The 22,618-nt window shown below is 40.4% G+C and overlaps 1 protein-coding gene across 1 annotated transcript in view; it reads right to left on the bottom strand.

Annotated features, from left to right (window-relative positions):
• Positions 1–22,618, bottom strand: part of MND1 (meiotic nuclear divisions 1) — a 39,762-nt gene that overhangs the window by 1,423 nt on the left and 15,721 nt on the right. Inside the window, exons 5-7 of the mRNA XM_009898348.2 lie at positions 16,668–16,742; positions 14,727–14,841; positions 325–369 (exon numbers count right to left, since the gene is read on the bottom strand). Of these exons, the coding sequence (XP_009896650.2) occupies positions 325–369; positions 14,727–14,841; positions 16,668–16,742 (235 nt within the window). The remainder of the gene's footprint in view (positions 1–324; positions 370–14,726; positions 14,842–16,667; positions 16,743–22,618) is intronic.

Raw genomic sequence — 22,618 nt, 5'->3', positions numbered from 1 at the left:
ATAACTGGATGCAACCATCTCTGGCCTCTTTCTATTAACACTTCCCTCAACTTAGGAAGTTTTAACTCAACCAAGAAAATCAACTGCAGGTTTCAACATGGTGTGCACGATAGCACTAGAAGAGCAAGCATATGATATGAAGTGTATTCAGTAACTACACCAAGAAACTGTATTATTTTTTTGAATCATAATAATTTATAAGCAAAATACCCTTTTGCATGTTTTTGTAGGTGAGGGCTACATCAAGCCTTAATCCAATTAAAAATTAGGTCTTTTACTGAAACAGCTCTGAGGCTGTGTTAAGCAATGTAAATGCATACACACCAGTCCATCTATTGGCTGCCTCCTTGGCTATTTTGTTTGTTTGGCCTGAAAGAAGAAAACAAACAACATCACTCATCAGAGTAAAATCATACAATAGTTTCAAGGAAGAGAGATTAAACTTTTCTTGATGTCATTTTTAGAGAACCACACAATATAAGGAAATTATTCCTCTGCTTCTTAAAGGTTCCAGCAAGCAAAGTAGGTTCAAGAAAAACATGACTAAAGGAGCATAAAAGATACTGTATGAACAACTCTTGACTTTTCGAAGTGCATTTTAAAATAAAATGATGCCAGTTTGGTTTGCCTAGGGGCTTAATTAGATGTACCAAGATAGGAACTGGATACATAGCCTGAAGATACTAGAGGTTCTATATAGATAAGGAAACTGCCAAGGGTGGGTAGCAGTCTATTGCATTAATCTGAAAGTTTATCATACAGCTCTGAAAGGTCTCCCAGGCTTTGAGAACCCCCTCAATGAAATTAAGGCAAAATAATACTCCCAGTTACTAAACCTGGCTTACCTCCCTTACCTCCACTACATAACACACAACAGTGTCAAGAAAAACTCTTGGATCAGCTTGCTCCCATTAAAATAAGCCAAGAATCAAACTAAGTAAGTTGGTTTGTAACGTGGGAATTTATCAGCATCATTATGGTTCTCACGCCTACACATAACTCAAGTTATTCCCAGTCGGACTTGTTAGTACTTGCATGATAATATTCATTTGAATGGTCAGCATGAAATTTGTCTCCAGGGGTACTAAGAAGTGAATGCATGATCAGGTATCCATTGTTGCAAAGATTGTACTTCAGGCAAAATTAAATTACGTTGACAAATCATCTGCCATTACAGACAGCTAAGCGCTCATTATTCTACTCTTATTGCTTTGGTTAGTGATCTGAAAAATGTTTTTATTGGAGTAAAACACAGTTTCAGAAACAGCATAGTTTCTGGAAGTGGCCTACAATTAGAAAGCTTGGGCAGAACATGAAGAAAAGGGAAAAAAAAAGGCAGGAAAAAAAAGGGAGTAAGTGAGAGGAAAGCATTTTTGCTCGTTTGCATGCATCAGAAATTCAAGTTATTCCTAGCTTGAGAAAGTTATTCCTCATTTCCTTTGCTGACTGCTCCTTGCCACCCCCACCTTGGTTCAGTTCCTTGGCTGGCAGCAATAGCATTTTGAACAGCACGCTACCCAACAAGTCTGCAGAGTAAGGGCTTTCACCGGTCAAGTTTTTAAATGTGTCAGCTATGAGACTTCCCTCAGCATTTTTCTGAAACTCTAGAGCAGCAGAAATGGAAAGCTGTATTTGACTCCTAAGCAATGAAATTTTAAATGAAGGGGAGGAATGTTGGATAGCATTAAACTCTGTGGATCAGAGCTGCAAAGTGACAGCATCCTGATGGCAAGTGAGACAACCACAGCACCTGCTGGATCTCAGCAAAAAGCTCTGCTTTGCTTGAAGCAGCTAAGCAGCGGAGTCCTGCGTTTCTGCATCACACAGAAGCTCTAAGTTCCTGTGGCTTTCAGTACACAGTCCTGTGCTTAAAGCCCAGTGACCACATGGTATATTAAAAACAAAAAAACAAACAAAAAACCAAACCAACAAAAAAAAACCAAACCAAAAACCCACCACCCACAAAAGCAACAAAACCCCACACACAATAGTGGCAGCATGATGCAGTCACCCTTCAGACATTGCTTGTGCATGTTAAAATATGTATACATGATCATGTGATTTTAATATATGAATTCTTACTTCTGTTAAAGAAAAGACTGAGGTGGCCAACAGATACAGGTTGGGTGACAGGATGGTTAGAATGGCAGTGGCTGCCTATAACTGAGCTGTAGCTGGAAATGAAATCATGCTAGCAAGAGGAGGAAGCTATAATGGGGAAATCCCACAGTGGACAGCACCTTCAATGACTGAAATAGCAGAGAAATAACAAACAAGCCAAACAGGCAAAAACCCCACAACACACCAACCAACCAACCAAACAAAAACCCAAAAACCCCACACCCACAAAAAATCCCACACAAACCCACCCCTCCAAAACAAACAAACAACAAAACTAAAGAAACTTCTCAGAGTGAAAGTTTCCATGCACCACCTGGGACTGATCACAGACTGGCAGCAACATCATGGTAGAAGTGTGGAAGGATCTGAAATGGAGGCAGAACTTCAGGATGGGGAAGGTGCCATTCAAACAATCCAGCTTAATATCGAAGAAGAGGTTGCTTCAGTCCTTCAGAGACTGGGACACACATCCCCCATGTTACTCTGCTGCAAAGGGGTTTGGGAGTTGGGGAAACTAGAGCTGCTTGTAAAGCCTCAGGCACCTGATGTGCCAAGAAACACATTCACAAGAGGCTGGGGCAAGTGTTTGCTGCTTGCAGTTTTCCTTTTACACTAGCTGGCCCACATACCCATGTACATGACAGCACCAGAGGGATACACATATGGATTTATCCTGCCATGCTGAAAGTTGCTTAGACCATCAGGCACATTGTATTGATGGCAATGCCAGTTAGCTTGACAAGCAGTAAGACACCCCTGTGTTACTCATGTCCAACCTGAGCAAACATGAAAACAAGACAGCTTGTACTGGCTCTTGTCATCAAGTGAAACTACCACTGCTGCAGAATGGCACTGTGCTCTGCTTAACCACTAATTCCTTCACTTGAATTTCCTCCTCACATTTATTCTTTTTAATAAACTACTGTGTCATCACCCCAGCTGCTGCCTCATGGCTACAGGCTGAGCATTTCACAATCTGAAGGAAAGACTGAAGTCCCTTGGGACCAGGCTCAACTCTTGCCTATTATCCCACTGCAGGATCTTGTCTGCTTGCTGTACCCCACACCATGCCTGAAAAGAGGAAGAAGAGAGAAGCACTAGTAGCCATAGACCTGCATCACCTGAAGTGACCAGCTACATCTGCATCTTCCAGAGGCCCCCAACTCCCATCACAAGAACTGACAGGAATGAAGAAATCTGCACTGTGACTACTTTCTGGAAACCTTTTATAGTTGCTTATTGAGACTTTCGTTGGTTGCATTATGTGCATGTGCACTGAGGGTGAGGGAAAGGAGGCTCAGTAAAACAGACATCCCCAAAACACACCTACTTTATGTACTTATGGAACTCAGAGACTTGCTAGTTCTCATTATCTATTCTCTAGCTCCACAGACTCACACAGCCATTGGCCTCCTGGTTTTTGAACAACTGCACTGAAGAAGAAAGTTTAAGATCTAAAGAAGGCATTAGCATGAGAACCATCCATAAGAAGGGTCGGATGGAGGAACCTGGAAACTACAGGCCAGTCAGCCTGACCTCAGTGCCAGGGAAAGTGATGGAGCAGATTATCCTGGCGGCAATAACTGCGCACCTGAAGGATGGCCCAGGGCTCAGGTCCAGCCAACATGGATTTAGGAAGGGCAGGTCCTGCCTGACCAACCTCATCTCCTTCTATGATCAGGTGACCCATCTGGTGGACGTGGGGAGGCCTGTGGATGTGGTCTACCTGGATTTCAGCAAGGCCTTTGACACCGTCCCCCACAGCAAACTGCTGGCTAAGCTGTCAGCTCGTGGCTTGGACCTCAATACTCTGTGCTGGGTTAGGAGCTGGCTGGAGGGCCGAGCCCAGAGAGTGGTGGTGAACGGTGCCACATCCAGCTGGCAGCCAGGCACCAGTGGCGTCCCCCAGGGATCAGTACTGGGCCCCATCCTCTTTAACATCTTCATTGATGATCCCTGGAGGTGTTTAAGAGGAGATTGGACGTGGCACTTGGTGCCATGGTCTAGTCATGAGGTCTGTGGTGACAGGTTGGACTCCATGATCCTCGAGGTCTCTTCCAACCTTAGTTATACTGTGATACTGTGAACTTAAAAATGTATGGAACAAGAAAGGTTCAGGACATGAAGTGTGAGACCTGTAAAAGAAGAAACAGACACACTGAGGGTAACTGGCTAATTGTCAAAACCACCACCACTGGGTTCCAAGCTCAGCTGGATCCTGCTGCTGACCAGAACTGCTGTATCATATGACACTTGATTTTTAGCACCTACTAAATAGAGCTCCAGTATAGAAGGCTGTGCAGGACAATGAAAGGGCCAAATTGTGCAGAAGAGACAAGTGATGCAGGGGGCAACATATGTTCCAGACACTTCCAGATGTCCTCCTTACCACTCTTAGGCCCTACTTTATATCTATACACCTGCATATAGATATACAATTGCTGTCTGGAAGCAACAGAATAATGCCTTTGTCTTGGACATCACATACTCATTTCCAACAATTTGTGGGACAATGCATCAACAGACATTCCTACTCCCACATGTGCAGGACACAAGTCATTCACCTGGCTGAGGCACACACCTGTATCCTTCACTGACCAATTTCAAGCATACTTGGTGTTTTCTAAGCAGGAAAATGGAAGCTTGCATTTTGTTTCCTTAAAAAAAGCAACCACTGTGTGCATAGCAATGCAAGGCCCAGAAGCAGCACAACTAGCAACACTAGTCTGTTATGTTTGCAAAACACACCTGGAAATATGCCCAAGACAGTTGGCCTCTCAAACATTTTCCAAACCTGCTTTCACGTTCTTTCTAAAAGCTTAAGTCCTTCATATATCATGAAAGGAATAAGAAAATAGTAACTGAATAGCATTCAGAATTGGACTGAAAAGGTAACATAGTCCAGCTCCAATAGCTATACTAAAAGAAAATAATTTAAAAAATAGTATCTCAACAGCCAGAAGCAGCTCACAACCACCTACAGAAATTAAGAGAGCTGCAGCTTTCTTTCCTCTCAGTTTCTACTCTGTCATTTTCAGGATAACTTTAAAGAGTATCGTAAGTAAAGTTTTTATGTGTAAACAAAGTTTTCAGGTCCAGGAACTTCCATTTCTACAGAATGACAAAAGCTAGTTCTATTTATAAAACTAGAACAATTCAGTGCCAGTTTAACCTAGCACAGCTAATGCCACAAGAAGACTGCATGGATTGCCTCACGTAAGACACCTGACTGCAGAAGGAACTGGCACCTTTTCAGGCAGACTGTCACCTATCAACCTGTGGGACTGTTACAGATACATACAAAACACATCTGCAGACTTCAGCATTTAGGCAATGGGAGCAATTTTACATCATGAGTCGCAATTCTTCTGCATGAAATGCAGAGAACAGCTGCAACTGCTCTCAGGGGCCAGTGGGGATTATTAGCCCAAAGATTCCCAATCTCTCCCATGAAGAAAACAAATCAGTTAGGGTAAATTAATTTCATTAGGTGGATTTGAATGCCATTAATAATTTTGCATCCACTTAGATTGAATTTAAATATGAAAAATGGCAAGTACCTTAAGAAGAGTATGTGAACCTGAACTCCCAACAATTCATTGTCTTTTGCAGAGTTATCCATTCTCCTCCTCGCAGGCTGCCCTCACTTTCCAGAAACATTGGTTACCTTGCTGTTACCCCATCATGACAGATTTGTTTCCCTACCTCCCCTAAGAAGCATCATTAAATCATCCTTTGATGCACTGTTTCCAAAAATCTTTTCCACTAATGAAAATGTCTCATGCAAATAAAGAGCCTATCTCTAAAGGCCAGGGTAGAAGGTGAACACAGAATCACAGAATTATTAGGGCTGGAAAAGACCTCTGAGATCATCAAGTCCACAACATCAGCTAAACCACGCCACCAAGGGCCACATCCAATCTTTTCTTCAGGACCTCCAGTGATGGAGGTCCACCACCTCCCTGGGCAGCCCTAATATCTAAACTAAACCTCCCCTAGTGCAGCTTCATTTCATGCCCTCCTGTCCTGTCACGTTGCCTGGGAGAAGAGCCCAACGCCTACCTGACTACAGCTTCCTTTTAGGTAGCTGCCGAGTGATAAGGTCCCCTCTAAGTTTCCCCTTCTCCAGGCTGAAAAACCTCAGTTCCCTCAGCCTTTCCTCATATGACTTTCCCTCCAGCCCCCTCACCAGTCTCATGGCTCTCCTGTGGACCTGCTGTCCTCCAGAATATAAAAAGGTAATTAGTAACTCCTACTGACATGTCCACAAACGGACACTGGAGACTCAGACTGAGACTGTAGCTTGCCATTAGAGACCATGGCAATATGGTGATACTCATATTTGAGTATCCTTTGAACTAAGTAGTCTACAACACCATCAGAGTAACTCAAAAAACAGCAAGAACTGCTTCAAAAGAACGTTTTGTAACCAAGTACTAGGCAGAGATACCTTCACAATGTGTCTTTACCTTCCCACATGCTTCCCAAAGAAGTATTTCCTCTTACAAGCAGAATAAAGAGCTCTTGTGTAGAAGACTAATAGCACATCAGAATTGTCAGCTCCTTTGAATTCAAAATAACACATCATCCTTCCCCCATATTCCGGTATCCCACGTTAGACTTATGCCCATGATATTAATCTACAGGTCACAATGCTTTAGAATTCATGACTAAATTCAAATGACATCACAAATTCAACAGAACTATTTATACTGACATATTATTAAGAGTATATCTTCTTACATTTAGACTCTGAATGAAATTTCAGAACTACAAGAAGCAGCATTGATGATTATGAAACCTACCTACTGATCCACAGCTACTTTGAAAAGCAAAGAAAATAATAAAAGCTACTTGTGGAAGAAAAATACTCAAGAATTTTTGATATATTAATGAATTGAATTAGGAGTTCTGCTGCAACAAATCTGGGTGTGTGTATATAAATATGCTTGAAAATAAACCTGAGCAGATACATAATGTAGAGCCAGTCTGGCCTATATGGAGAGCCAAGGCAGTGCATAGTAGAGCTACTAAGCTGATCTACATCTCCAGGAATATGCTTTTAAAGGGTCTATGATCTTTGTTAGTGTGTTTGAAAAAAATGTCAAGTCTCATCAGCAAAAGCTTCCCCTGTTCCACATGAAAAGGTCACACTGTCAAATTTCATCAGGACATACACAGTGTCTCTTTGAAAAACATCCAACAGAATTTATCAGAATTGCTACCAAAAGACTCATCTGTGCTCTACAGGCTCTTGTACTTAAGGTTACTATATTCACGTACCCACATAAAAAGACTGTTTACCTTTTGAGTACTCTACCTGAAAGCCCACAATGAATTCTGAGTTGCAAATCTAAAACACATCTGTTCCTATCCACATAACAGAGGCAAGCAGTGTGCTTACAAAGGGAAATTGAGCACACCAACTTTCTGATTCAGGGCTCCCTAACTCCACTTTGTTTAATTTTCAGAGGACAATTCCTCCTCCCTCACGTCATTTACTAACAAACTCCATACCCAGAGCACAGCTCGAGGATCTTACAACCTTCTGTGCCACTGAAGTGCATTTCACAAGGAGGCCCACCACAGCGCAATATGTTTTTTGACCGGTCTAGGATGTAACACTGCTGCATGCCTCATGCATCACAGAAGCTGCACAGAAGAGTCTGGAAGGCATTTCAGGAAGTCCTCTGGTCTCTATACCCATGACTCAATGCATTAATACCGATACTGAGCAGATGCACAGACATGACAGACCCTGTCATAGAGCATCATTGATTCTACCTCTCTGACACTGAATTGCTAATCAATACACCTTAAGTACCATTATAAACCAGTTTGAGATTCATGCTGATGCTGTTTCATCAGAATCGTATTTCCCCAAGTTTGACAGTCACACCACTGTTGTTTCCCTACTTTCCTTACCATAATATCATGCAAAACTGAGTCAAAACACCACACAAAACTTCTCCCAATCTGCAAAGGTCTCTTAGAGTGGCAAAGGCCAAAAAAATCAATGTTCTTCTAGGTGCTTCTAAATTGGTTCTCTGTTCCAGATATTTTTCTGATATCCCACTCTTTAGTACCCTGTTATGTTTAATTTGGTTAAAGCATTTTGCTTTGTCTTTTAATGTAACTTTTGAATTCAGTTTGCCAACCTTCCAAATGAATGATAAGCCATTCAAAGAACAGTATAAGGAGTGGGGGAAGCATAAAACCCCCCCAACCTTAGCATGGTGCAATTAATTGAATTCTTTCACTACTGGTGCATTTCTATGTATATTCTGGTACTCTGTGATGATGGAGGGGGAAAAAAAGGGGAGAACTGGGCTTTATGGTTTGGTTTTTATTAGTAGCAGATAGCCCACAAGTTCTATACATTAACATACACTATTTCCTGTCATATTCCTCATCCTGCCTCATCCAGATCTTTGGGAGATGAATACATTAGATATACAACTTTTTGAAAGACAAGACTAAGTAAAAATAAATAAAGAAATAAAGGAATGCTTGCTTTTAAATCTGTTGGTTTTCTATGTATTTTAAGCGAGTATCTGTTTCACTCCAGAGAAAGTTTAGTTTAACCTTCTAGGGCTAACATAAGTGTGGGTGGAACCCCTAGTCTAACTTCAACAGAATGACAAATTTCTAATTGCAGATCTTTGTTAATGATATTGATGCATAAACCATAAAAAGCACAGCTTGTCTCTCAGATGCCAGGTGCATATTTCATCATCTGTAGCTAGAAAACATCCTCTTTAATTGCAAACTGAACATATTGGATCTGGAGGCGATTAAAAAAACCCCAACACTCTACAGGCTTGAATCTGTACCCTTTTGATCTTGGTGGCACCTAGGCCAGGCTTAGAATTATTTGTAGACATTCATTTTTCTAAGTGAATCATTACTTTTATAAAAATAGCCACTTAATTAGTAACTGAAAGCACCGACAAAGCTCTTCAAATATATTTCCTAAGCCATAGTCTTTGCCACAAAATATAAATGAAAATCCATCATATAATTTTGTCAATTATCAGTGTTTTGATGCATTTAGAGTAAAACTAATGCAACCCATTTTAAAGCCTCTCCATTAGCTAGGGTAGTCTACTCTTAATTTAATTTACCCTTTGAGAACAGGGACTATTCCCAGAATTGGCAAGAAACTCCCCAAAGAATCCAGGATTTGGTACTAAGTGTTTGTAACATTAAATACATCTGTGTTCATAAAACATTTTCAAATTGATTTGAACATAACAGAACAAAATAGCTGGGTGTATCAACAAAAAAAATCAAGTCAACAAACAAACCCCCAAAACCCAAACTATGCCCTCCATAAAATCCAGCAGTTAAATCAGCGTTACCTTTTCAGCTTTCATCCTCCAGGTATTAAGACAAATTAAAATACTGATAAACCCAGAACTATTTTCTCATACTGTTTGTATATCCCAATATAACCCTTCAGAACAGTTTATCAAGCTGAAATTTTCAGTGTTTAGACACATCATTGGAATGGGCTGCCCAGGCAGGTGGTGGAGTCACCATTCCTGGAGGTGTTCAAAAAAAGATTGGATGTGGCACTTGGAGCCATGATTTAGTTGTCAGGAGGTGTTAGGTATTAGGTAATAGGTTGAACTTGATGATCTCTGAGCTTTTTTCCAACCTGGTTGATTCTGTGATCAGAATTAGACATTTTTTAAGCACCTGCAGTAAAAAGAAGATACTTTCAAGTACATACCATGTATAGCAAGACATCTTCATGGTATTCAGTAGAGTCTGGCTTTTTTCTCAAAATTTATATTCACAAAGCCAGGTAAGTATTAGTTTTAGAAAATAATCTAATCCTGAACTGGGCTGGTAGTGATGCCTCTGAGACCACACTTTTGGAGATGCAAAGGAATAACTATTTGGGTATTTGTGCCATTTGAATCACATATGCCTCTTGCTACAAGATAAAAAAGATAAAAAGAAGTAAAAAGGTTGGCACCAAAATTGTTACACTGCACACCTTGTATCTGGCAGTTTGCTAATTTCTGAGAATTCACACTGTCCACACACGTTCAGCTCACTGTTTTAAAGGTAAAAGTCTAAGACATGAAAAATTACCAGCAAGTGGACATTCTAAAAACATGGTAAGTGACATGAGATTGCTGACTGGCAACATCTAAGACCAGCCCCATAAATATTAGCAATCATCCAGATGGAAGTCACTTCCTTCAGTCAGTATGTAACTGCTTCTGAGATTAAAGTCCTATACAAAGGCACAAAGAAACAAAAGAATGGCTACTGTGAAGGGGGGTGGGGGGGTGAAGCCTAGCCCAAATAATGCTTCATATAGTATAAATCATCATTTTTCTAATTGCAGTAGAAGAACAAGAAGTTTGAAAAATCTCAAAACGTTTATTTTGCAGTGAACACTGAAAATGTTTATCTGCTTCCCGTTACAAGCTGGCGAACAACTCGGAGCAAAATGTTTACACATTTAGGCTGCCAGACAAACCTCTCTATAAAACTGTCAGAAAAATTCATTAGTTCCCAAAAGTCTGTCTCTGGTGGGCAGAAAGAGATTAAACTTACCAACTTATTATGCAGCAGGTTAATCTTGATGTTACATGGAACTTTTTTTTTTGTCAGCCTTACAAAAATCTGAAAACTGTTTAAAGTTTGTACTCTCAATGCCTTTGTCTTCTACTGCAATCTTCAGGGAATCTAGCAGCATCACATGTATCCAACTTTGCATACATCCATATTATATTCTATAAGCCTTTCATCTGGAGTAACTAAAGAATCTCCTCTCCACGATAGCTGCTTTCCCATGAGCATATCCTCCAGCCTGAAAAAATCTGCCTCAAAGCTGAGAGACTCTGTCCTGCACCAGCTGAATAAGGATTACAAGTTTAACAGAGAAGTATAAAATCCCACTAGCTTTTTTTTTTTCCTTTGGGGGTGGGTGGTTTTTTTAACTTCAGATGCCTGTTGTCAGTTTTACTGCCTTTAATGTTGAGGAAGAATTTATTACTGAATCTTAACTCACACAAGATGATTTGAACAACATTTCCAGGCATCAAAGATAAGCTCAACCAACCACTGAACTGTAGCAGCTGGTGGAAGAAATCCATAGATAAGGCAATTCTAGATAGGTTTTTCACAATACCCTACCTGTAAAATGGTATTATCTCCACAAGACCAGACTATTATGTAGCTTCCTCTAGTGGTCAGTCCCTGTGTATCTTGTTTCCTCTGCTATTTACTGTAGTCAACTGTTACATACAAATACTGAAATTCTGTGTTCAAATGCTACAAAATTGGGAAGGCATTAAAGCTTATACTTAAGATAATACAGAAGCCAAAGAAATTAAGTCAAAACATTGAGCAAAACATTTGTTACCAATCCTAAAAGGACAAGCAGTGAAGTCATCAAAAAACAGTATTTTAGCATTCTGATTTGCCCCCTTGTGAATATGCAATATAATGTATTTAGTTACATGGTCAAACATGACTTTCTCATCACAACTTTCAGGAAGCAAGACAGATATTTAACTCCTAGTTGAGTCTTCAGATATTTGTTATGAATCATCTAAACTTTGTTTTGGCCCTGGAAGAAGTACATGTGTGACTTAATGAGGCTCACCTCAATACAACAGGTTTGTTTTTGCAATACTCCTTTGAAGGAAAGAGCAATTAAAAAGGCATAGCAAAGAATTCACCAAAATTCAAGGTCACTGAAATCAGATGACAATTTGATACATCCCTAAAATACCACAACAAAAACCAAGGCAGCTCTAGGATATGGGATGAAGGGAAATAGAGTGAAATTTTATACTGAGCATTAGAAAAACTTTCTTACAGGTTGAGCTCATTATGGAAAACCCCAAATGTAGAAATTGGCGACTTCCCATTACAAAATGTATTATATTGAACAAGCCAACTCTTCAGAAGACTTCAGTTATTCAATGTAACACCCATCTCTGATTTCTGACTCAACATTAAAATAATTTATAGTTAATAACCCACTCCAGTGATGTAACTGAAAACAATCACAAGGATTAGGTTATCTGAACTGCACACTTAGTACAAAAATCTTATCACATGAAGGCTCTAACATCTGTGAAGCAGTAACTCCAATTACAAGGTTATTCCAAGTGGCAGTAACATTCATGTCTAGCTGAACACCTTCCACTGACTGAGATTATTTACTGCCTTCTTACTTAAAACATAAGTTCCCGCATCTTGTTTTGCTTATGCACTTCCCTGCACTTGGGAATAAGAGAAAAGCCTCCTCTACTTATTTTTAAATATTTTTTTCCTCTTTCCATTAAAGCCTATAAAATTCCATTCAGCTTTGACACAGACATTAAGTCCCCAAAACTGACATCACCATTTATCCGTTTCTCTACTGCCAGCAACAATGTGCACTGCCAGGGCAATGACAGCTGATGAAACATAATGAAGACGACAAATCATTTCTGAAGCAGTGCTGTGCTAAAGGTAGCCCAAAAAGGCTAACCTCACAAAATTCCTAACTGCTCATGCCTCCACTCCAGAAGCTCATGTGGAGCTTCCACACACTTCAACAAAACCAAAACAAACAAAAATCCCATCAACAAACCAAAAAACAACAACAAACACCAACAGCAAAAGAGAAAGGCATGACTGAAGTAACTCACAACTGCAATTTTTTTCCCTTTCCTCCCCTTTTTTTTTCAGAATGTTAGTCTCTGGCTAAAGCAGTTTGTCTGTCCTAACATTCAAGCTATAATTTGTCCCCTTGTGCCTAGCATTTAGGAACATACCTACTGTGTGTCCCTCAAAAGATAGGTTCCTGAAATCATGTGGTGCAACACTTACTACATGGGAATCTAAGCAGTTAAAATACCTGGCTCTACAAATCCCTCTCTGCTGCGGGTATCTGCCTAATCTCATTCATTTTTACAGCTGGAATCAGCTGGAATGTGTCTGTTACTCATCCTCAGGAGAGTATCCAGTGAGGGATTTACAGCACAGTAACCAACCTCAGGTCTCAAGTTTGCTTACATCCTTGGGGAAAGATAATGCAGCTGACAAAAAATGTCACAGCCCCTCAACATAAATAGTATCTGCACAATTTTGAGGTATGCTGCCAACTTTGTTTATGTTCCTGGCTTCCTCTCAGCACATTTCTAAAGCTGTGGACTTTGTTAGAAAAATAAGAAAGATTCAGTAAGAGATCTTCTCAGAAAAATGTCTGTCTCTGCCTGTTCCTCATCACTCTGCAATGGCATTTTGACATTACAGCAACTGAATATGCAATGGTGTTTGGATAGCAACATCAAAGCCCAATAAATAAAACATGAAGCTTGAAGGAAGGAAAATTCAATAATATTTCATGCATGCTTTTCATTTTCCATTCTAAGGATGAGACTATTACGTACATTTCAGTGCCCATTTCTGTATTAGTAGTCAAATCACTCATCTCTCCTTGTATTCCGTTACAAGAGGAAACTCCAACTGGACTGGGAGTGCCACCTAAACATGAGCCAGCAGTGTGCCCAGGTGGCCAAGAAGGCCAATGGCATCCTGGCCTGCATTAGGAATAGTGTGGCCAGCAGGAGCAGGGAAGTCATTGTGCCCCTGTACTCTGCATTGGTTAGGCCGCACCTTGAGTACTGTGTCCAGTTCTGGGCCCCTCAATTTAAGAAGGACATTGACTCTTGAACGTGTCCAGAGAAGGGCAACAAAGTTGGTGAGAGGCCTTGAGCACAAGCCCTATGAGGAGAGGCTGAGGGAGCTGGTATTGTTTAGCCTGGAGAAGAGGAGGCTCAGGGGAGACCTCATTGCTCTCTACAACTACCTGAAAGGTGGTTGTAGCCAGGAAGGGGTTGGTCTCTTCTCTCCAGCAACCAGCACCAGAACAAGGGGACAGAGTCTCAAGCTGTGCCAGGGGAAGTTTAGGCTCAAGGTGAGGAGAAAGTTCTTCACAGAAAGAGTCATTTGTCATTGGAATGTGCTGCCCAGGGAGGTGGTGGAGTCACAGTCCCTGAAGGTGGTCAAGAGGAGATTGGATGGGGCACTTGGTGCCATGGTCTAGTCATGAGGTCTGTAGTGACAAGTTGGACTCGATCTTTGAGGTCTCTTCCAACCTCAGTGATACTGTGACTACTCCAGCATATCAGACACAACACAAACAGTATAGAATCATAGAATCAATAAGGTTGGAAAAGACCTCAAATATCATCAAGTCCAACCTGTCACCCAAGACCTTACGACTACTAGACCATGGCACCAAGTGCCACATCCGATGCCCTCTTGAACACCTCCAGGGACAGTGACTCCACCACCACCCTGATAGAATCATAGAATCAATGAGGTTGGAAAAGACCTCAAAGTCAAAAGTGTAATACCTTACTTATGTGGGAGTGACAATTAAGCATCTCTAATGAAATCCTTACCGAAAGAGACAAGAAAAAGTTAAGTCAAAAGATATCTTGTTTTGCCAGCACAGACCCGAAGGTAAATGGGAGCCAAAGACTACTCTTGCGACAAACAATCTAGTGTTCAGCACACTTAAAACTCAGGAATTAATGGCAGAATGAAGGGAGGAAGTTCATATGCAACACCACACAACGTACGCATTTCTTCAATGACGTCCGGGTCACATTCCCTGTACTTGTCTATTTCTGCCTTCAGCTGCTCTTTTTTCTGCCGAAGAGCAGCAAGTTCTTCTATTAGAGCTGCACGTTCTGCCTGAAGATCCCAAGCATGGCAAGAGATAGGGGGGAAAAAAAAAATTAAAAAAAAAAATAAATCAGTAATTATTGCACAGAATGTTTTTGAAGACATAAAAAGAGATGTAAATTTAAAAGCTGTTTTCACTGCTGCTTTCTGCGATGAACCAGAATGAGCGTTTTATGCAGAGAGAAAACTCTCAGCAACACTAAATGACACAGAATACAAAATGGAAGGGGAAAGAAAAAAAATTAAGATCAGAATCAATAAACAAAAGCACGATTTTCTACCCCTTTCGAATGCAGTACGGTTTGACAAACTCCAAACAGGTGTCTCAGTTGCTGGGTTTAGAGGTGTAAATGATACTGAGTAGTGCCAGTCTTGTAATTAAAGAAAAAAAAAATCCATTTCACACTTGCACAAATAGGGATGCTGTGTACAAACACCCTCTGAATTTATTTTTCTCATTTTTTCCCACAATGTTTAAGACCAGTGGTCTCAAAAATAAATTTAGATATTCATGACACAGTAGTCTTTGCTGGGAGAGTGTACAACATTGACCTCAAATGATTGACTTATCAGTAAGGATCTGCAGACACTGACTCAACACAAGCTCTCCCATAGCCAACTCAGCACATACTTCTAATTCAGTCTGTAGTTATAGCCAAATACTGTAACTGGCCAATACTCCAAGAATTCATGATAGTGCACTGGACAGCATAAAAAAAAAAAGACAGATAGCATGAGTTTGTAAAACATCAGGGTTTTTTTAGCCAATGACAATCTCCACAGCAGCCCAGCAGTCTGAGGTGTTTGAAAGTTTTGTTTTTGTTTGGCCATTTTCCACGCCCCCCTCCAAACTTCTATGTTCGCTATGCTTTTGCTAACAGTCTAGATTCAGCGTGTAAAACACGTAATGGAAATCAAAGGCTTCCAGAGGCCAGGGGATGGAGGCCAGCAACCTACATCATGATCTAGATTATTTCAAACAACTTCTTGATGTACAATCCAGAACCAAACTGTTTAAGGAATGAGTCAGAACAGGATTTCCAGGATCAACAGCTTCTTGTAACTGGGGCAGGCCACATGGCAGAGAAGCCCAAGTCTCAAGCAGTCCATCTGGAAACCTGACAAAGCACAACTGCTTGAAAAACCTGCTTGTGATTCCCTGATTACAGTCAAACCCAGAGTATTTCTGTAAGATTTGGCACTTCTCTACAAAATTCAATTGCACCTTTTTATGCACTCATATACTGGAGGTTTAAATCACTTTAAAACTGAGCATCTCAAAACAAATGAGCAGCTTAGCATACCATATGAAGTATTTCTAGATAGTATGTTACTTCATATGTATGGCAAATATGAAGCCTAAACACTATTTTTCAGCGTTAACAGCTTCAGCATCCTAAAAGCACCAAGCTTACATGGCTGCTCACAAGACTAATTTAGACACCTAGATTATAAATAAGATACATGGAAAAAAAGACAATCCTCAATGCCTAAGTTTGCAGTTACTAGATTTGGTAGGTCAGCAATCGTTGTCAACCTTGGTAGGTTCTGAGTGGTTAAAGGCTATCTTTAAATTGGAAAGCCTGTAAGATTACCAGCCTTCAGGCAGTCACACATTGTCTCAGCTTTGGAGCAGCCGGTTGACAATATTTTATGCATTAGTGCATGACCAACTAACAAATACACTAATAGCTGATTCTTTTTCTGCCCCTTTCTTGTCTCCAGTACTTAGAATTCTTAATGGATTTCCAAGAATTACTTTAGTATTTGCAAACCATGCATACTTGTAGTCCCATTTCCCAGTAGGAAATCCTTTCCCACACAAAGCAACTTACGGTGTCTTCACGTCCTATTTTTGATTTCTCAATGCTTTTTTGTAATGCCTCTTTCTTCTGAGTGCTTTCAGCAAACTGATGAAGGAAACAAAGAACAGAATCAACGTGTTCAGCAAGATATATAAAATGCACCTATAAAATGTAAATACATAGAATTAGATTTAAATAGGCGGACATACGCTTCAAAATGTAAAAAATTGATAGATATTTATAACTTGTGTACTAAAACCACATACAAAAGCACCCAAATGTAAGTCAGAAAAGAATCACAGGAAGCAGTTTAAAGCCTAAGAAATTTTCACTGCTGTGGCACATATACTTGTTATGCATTGCATGTTCAGCATGGGATCAAAATCCTATTTCACACCATAATATGGTATCTCTGCACAAAGAACTCCATAACATGGAGGCTTTGGATTAGATGATTTCTTTTGGTCCTTTTCCAACTCTCTTTATTCAATGGAAACATCGACAAAAGCTGTAGCAGATCCACTTACTCAGCTGCTGATACCACTCTTCCCAGTCTGGTATGCCGTTGGCATGGCCTTTCACATACTGGTGATTAGAAGCCTCCATAGCTCAAAGGCATGTACAAGCATGACCCTCTTTCTGTGCTACATTCACACTGATAGACTTCAGAGTCCCCTTTCTTCAGGTTTGAGGCAGAGGAATCTCACAGAAGTCACATATCCCAGGGCTGTTGTGAATACTCCCTGCATTTTCCTATTATTCCAGGAGGAATAATTCATTAAAAAGGCATCTCTCTCCATTAACCTGCTACTCATCTCAAACCACACCCTTCCAGCTCAGTTGGAAGTTTTCCAAAGACACTTTGGAAAGTCAGTCTGAGCAGGATGTATGACTTGCCCCTCAGGGATCCAATAGTCAGGATTAGCCAAATAACCATGAAGTATTAAGTAAGAGGAATGAGAATTAAATACAATAAATCTGATAAAATACAGTTTGGGAACTAGTAACTGCATTTGAAACCAACATAAAAGAAAAAAATAGTACACTTCGAAAATTCTCGCTCTTTGATGAAGCTTTAAGATGTTCCAAATACCAGTCAGGTTGAAAACTAGTATCACAGTATCACAGTAACTAAGGTTGGAAGAGACCCCAAGGATCATCAAGTCCAACCTGTTCCAACAGACCTCACAACTAGACCATGGCACCAAGTGCCACGTCCAATCTCCCCTTGAACACCTCCAGGGACGGCGACTCCACCACCTCCCTGGGCAGCCCATTCCAATGACGAATGACTCGCTCAGTGAAGAACTTTTTCCTCACCTCGAGTCTAAACCTCCCCTGGCACAGCTTGAGACTGTGTCCCCTTGTTCTGGTGCTGGTTGCCTGGGAGAAGAGACCAACCCCCTCCTGTCTACAACCACCTTTCAGGTAGTTGTAGAGGGCAATGAGGTCACCTCTGATCCTTCTCTTCTCCAGGCTAAACAATCCCAGCTCCCTCAGCCTCTCCTCATAGGGCTTGTGCTCAAGGCCTCTCACCAGCCTTGTTGCCCTTCTCTGGACACGTTCAAGTGTCTCGATGTCCTTCCTAAACTGAGGGGCCCAGAACTGTACACAGTACTCAAGGTGTGGCCTAACCAATGCAGAGTACAGGGGCACAATGACTATATCAGACTAATTATGAAGATGAATGTGGCTGTCATCAAAAACCCTCACATGAAGCCTCCACTTCCACCTTCCCATTCTCACTGAGGATCCAAGTGGAAAAGCATTCCTAGACATTCCTTGCTATCCATATCCGTGATCATTTAACCATATCATTTATATTCCTATGCAGCAGAAACACCAAAACTACATTCATACAATACAAACAGGACTATTCTGGGGCTGTAATCACTTCTTAATTTCTATTTAAACTCATGTTCAGTCCTTATTTTCAGAAATATGTATTAGCTGCAAATGCGTAATAAGTATTGGGCAGAGCTTACTGCCTGGACACACGTGTTCATGCACATGCTCAGCCTGGATACATACGTGTTCATGCATGTGTGAGCACACATACAGACAACAAGGTCTCCTTTCAAAAACAATGCTTTCATTTTTCTTTAATATGCATAGAAAGTACACTAAGGGCAAGGCATATATAATTTGGGGAAAATTATGTCCAGCTGTTTACTCATGACTCTCAGTGCAAGCAACCACAGAGGCAGTGTGGGGTTTCATTATGTGGCTTGAAGTACACCAATATCTCAGTTTTGGTGGATAGTTAAACAGTACTCTTCCTGGGCTTTCCACAAAATTCTTTAAAATGTTAAGTGCTAGTCCCCACACTATACTGCACTAAGTAGAATCATCAGTTCAGAAGAGGACAAGTACTTGGGTGCAGTTTGTAGTTCACGAAGACCAGGGAAGACAAACACCAGAGCATGCATCATTCAGTACCTCTGAACAAAGAATTTTTCTGGAGCTAAGCTTGCAGAGGAAACAGAGAATCCAAGGAACAACTCTAGGCCCATATATCCCAAACACAAAAAATAAACCAGTGCTTTCTGCAACAGAGGCCATAAAAATGTCACCTCCTGGTTTTGCATATTCATGAAGTTCTCTAAGAATGTTTCTGCACTCTCTAAAAATGGAAGCACAGAAGGAGCGTTGAGGGAATTGCAAGAAAATCATAAAAGCTAGTTTCCAGCTTGGAAGCACGTTTGCAGTATGGCATCTTATTATTTTCTTGTTCCTCTATATTCAACAGCACTTAAGCATGAAAGACAAACAAATGAGGACTATATTTATCAGATTCTGACCTACATAACACGTAAGGCGCCCCAGGGTTGGAAGATCAGAAGATGATCTTCCTCTCTCAATGAAATGATGATTTTTATAACATTTTATTGAACATTTTACTTTCTTCCCCAACAGATTTTTTTTTGTTTGTTTTGGGTTTTGTTTGTTTAGTTCTGACTTCACAATCCAAAACTTCCAAAATAAAATGAAACCACAGCTCTTTGTGTATTATTTAGAAGACACAGTCAGTATTCCCATGACAACAAATAAAAGATGAGGATAATGAAAAGAATTGCAGGAGGCAAGATACTGAAAAAAACCCAGAAAATTAAAAATCAAACCTAGGACAGGGGTGCAAATGGCAAGAAACAGATGGCAAGGGTCTGTGGAAGAAATCTACAATGATGGCAGAAGCAGGAAAGCTTTGATACAGAACTGGGAACAAAGCTCAAAATAACTGTACATGAAAGAAGGAAAGACGGCGAGGATAAAGGAGTTTGAGGAAGGATGAATACAGATGATACAATACTTAATTGAGAGGTAAGGGCAAATGCCAGATAATAAGTTACAGGGCATTAAAACTAGGGGGGGGGGGGGGGGGGGGGGGGGAATAGCAGAATTTGCAAGTGCTGTGTATGCACAACAGAATCACATCTGGCCAAATACAGCGGCTTACTTTCCCACTCACCAGCCTGACTGCAAAGGAGCACAGCAGCAGATGGAAGATTTCAAATCTGGGAATATTTTTCAAGGGAACAGCAAATAAATTCTCAATAAACACAAACCACCCTGAGAGAAATCTGATTCTAGCCCATAGCAATGAGTTGGATCTGAAGAAAAAGCTAACTGTAGTGCTTCTGGGTTTCTTAAGTGAGGTGTCTGGTCTGACACACAAAACAATCTGCCACAAAGGTAATTGACCAGGTGTGGAAAACTATGGCAGAAAGATATTCTACTGTACAAGAAAGTTGTCTCTCCAGTCCATCTGACTGCTCCATATCAGTGTATGATTAAGCAAAATGCAAGAAAGTTGGAAAAATGTCACCCAGGGAAAAGCTGTTCAGAGAAGAGAGGGAGACTAAATAATCAAGTCAAAAAAAAGTAAAACCAAGATTCTTCACAAGAACATTTTCAGTATTTGCAAAACATGGTGGGAGTCTGCAAGAAGACAGATTAATGAACTAACTAGCATCTACAAAAAAAGAAGAGTTGGGAAGCAGTTAATTTTACAGACCACTGCAGTAAATTAACCACTGGCCCAGCTTCAGCTTCAACACTAATTCAGTCCAAAGACCCCCAAAAGGACATTCATTCTTACTATGCAAAGGTCTTTCAATGTTTAGCTATATACTTGTGTAGCAGTTTGCCTGTGCTAAGTGCTGTGTGCTGACGATAACCATCACTTCCAGCACAGTCCTTGGGGTCTGGTTTGAATGAAAGCATACAGATTAGCTGTATACAGGCAATTTATAATGCAGTATGCACACATTATTGCTAGGGTTCCACTGTGGCAGGTCAGTGATGTATGTACATTTGGAAGTGGAATATTTGACCCTGATACACAGCAGCAGGTTTCAGCTCTAGTTCCAGACAACTGGATTTTTATCCTCTAGCAAGTTTTTGTCGGTTATATTCCTTCTGGTTCCTCATTCTTAAACCACTCTAACCACCCATATCCCACCAAACATGTAGCTTGTCTGCCTAGCATATTTAAATATCTACAAATCTGCTGTAAGCCATGCAAACACAGACCCTAGAGTATGTACACTGGACGAGAACCAAACCAAGGTCTCAAATGCTAACCACCAAGAGCACTCTCAACTGTTAGCAACTGTCATTAGGGTCTTAAAGAGAAATAGCATATGCTCATTTTTTTTTCAGCCAAAAAACTCAACCAAAAATGGTATTAAAAAACTACTGAGCACCACTCACTGAGGCACTACAGAAAAATTCAATACATCAATTTTTTAATTGTTTATAACTTTGCAAAGTTATTTACTCTAGGTTTGAAGCTTGCTATGCTTTGTTTCAGGCCAGAGGCAAGGGCTTGTTTGCTTTTAGCTTAAACAAAAGCAGTTTGAGAGTTTTAGGGTGACATTTGCAGTAGATGGTTGTATTTCTTTCCAGTGTTAAACCTAACCTACCACCAAAACACTTAAATAGAACTGACAGAAAGCATGGAGAGAAAGTACTTCAAAGCATTCCTCAAGATTTTAAAGAAAGATCAAAAAAAAATTTGAAGCCAGAAAGCAGAGTAATAACATATAGAGTAAAAATGCAAAGACTAACAGCCAAAGAACAATCTGAAAAGATTGAAAACAGACCTGTTGTGTTAAAACAAATGCACAGAACATTGCTAACAGAAACCAGGCAGTCACTGGTGACTAAAAATACAATTTAAGAGGGGTAAAAAAAAAAGAAAAAAGGGCAGTACATTGATGTGCAGAATTGCTTCCTGTAGTACAAAGCAAGCAACACACAGAAGTAAACTCTGAAGCTAGCTAATTATGCTGGCAGCAGCATAGAGCGTGCTGCTGTGAACTGCGGTGCTGTCCTTTCCGCCCTGCTCTCAGGATGCCTGCCCACCAGTCCTGAAGTGACGTTTTTGCACATAACCCACCCAGTGAACTGAACTACAGTAGAAACAGGTCCCAGGTTCACCGGGAGTTCGGTCAGGGATGTGATGGACTTCTAGCGAAGCACAGACAGCAAACATATGCTTGTTAATTACATGCAATTAAAGGACTTTTTTTTTTTTTAATGTTTGTGAAAGGAAAAGCAGCATGCAATATCTCACCCCAAGTCACCAGAAGTCATTTCAGCAGTACAAAGTTGGGAATCATGCTTAGAACAAGCATGAGAGAAGCATCTGGGAAACTGCAATGGTTCAAGATATACAGGTAAGGACAAGAGCAGAGATAAAAGCAATACAGAACAAGATTTATTAACTCGGAAAATGAAGAATAGGCCACAAGATGTGTTTTTTTTCCTCAGAGACCACCATAAAACAGATCAGAAACAGACTATAGAAAAAAAGATAGTGTTATGGCTCAACATATTTCTGTAAGATTTTTTTTTTCCTTAAATGCTGTATTATAGGTATATTAGAAAAATGTCCATTATAAGAACCCTCTTCTGTATTTTCCATGCTACAAATATTACCTAGTTTTTAGTGCAGTGTTTGAAAGTGTCTGTTCAAA

Source organism: Dryobates pubescens, chromosome 1, assembly GCF_014839835.1.
Source record: "Dryobates pubescens isolate bDryPub1 chromosome 1, bDryPub1.pri, whole genome shotgun sequence".
NCBI lineage: Eukaryota > Metazoa > Chordata > Aves > Piciformes > Picidae > Dryobates > Dryobates pubescens.
This window is presented reverse-complemented; position numbering and strand designations above follow the sequence as displayed.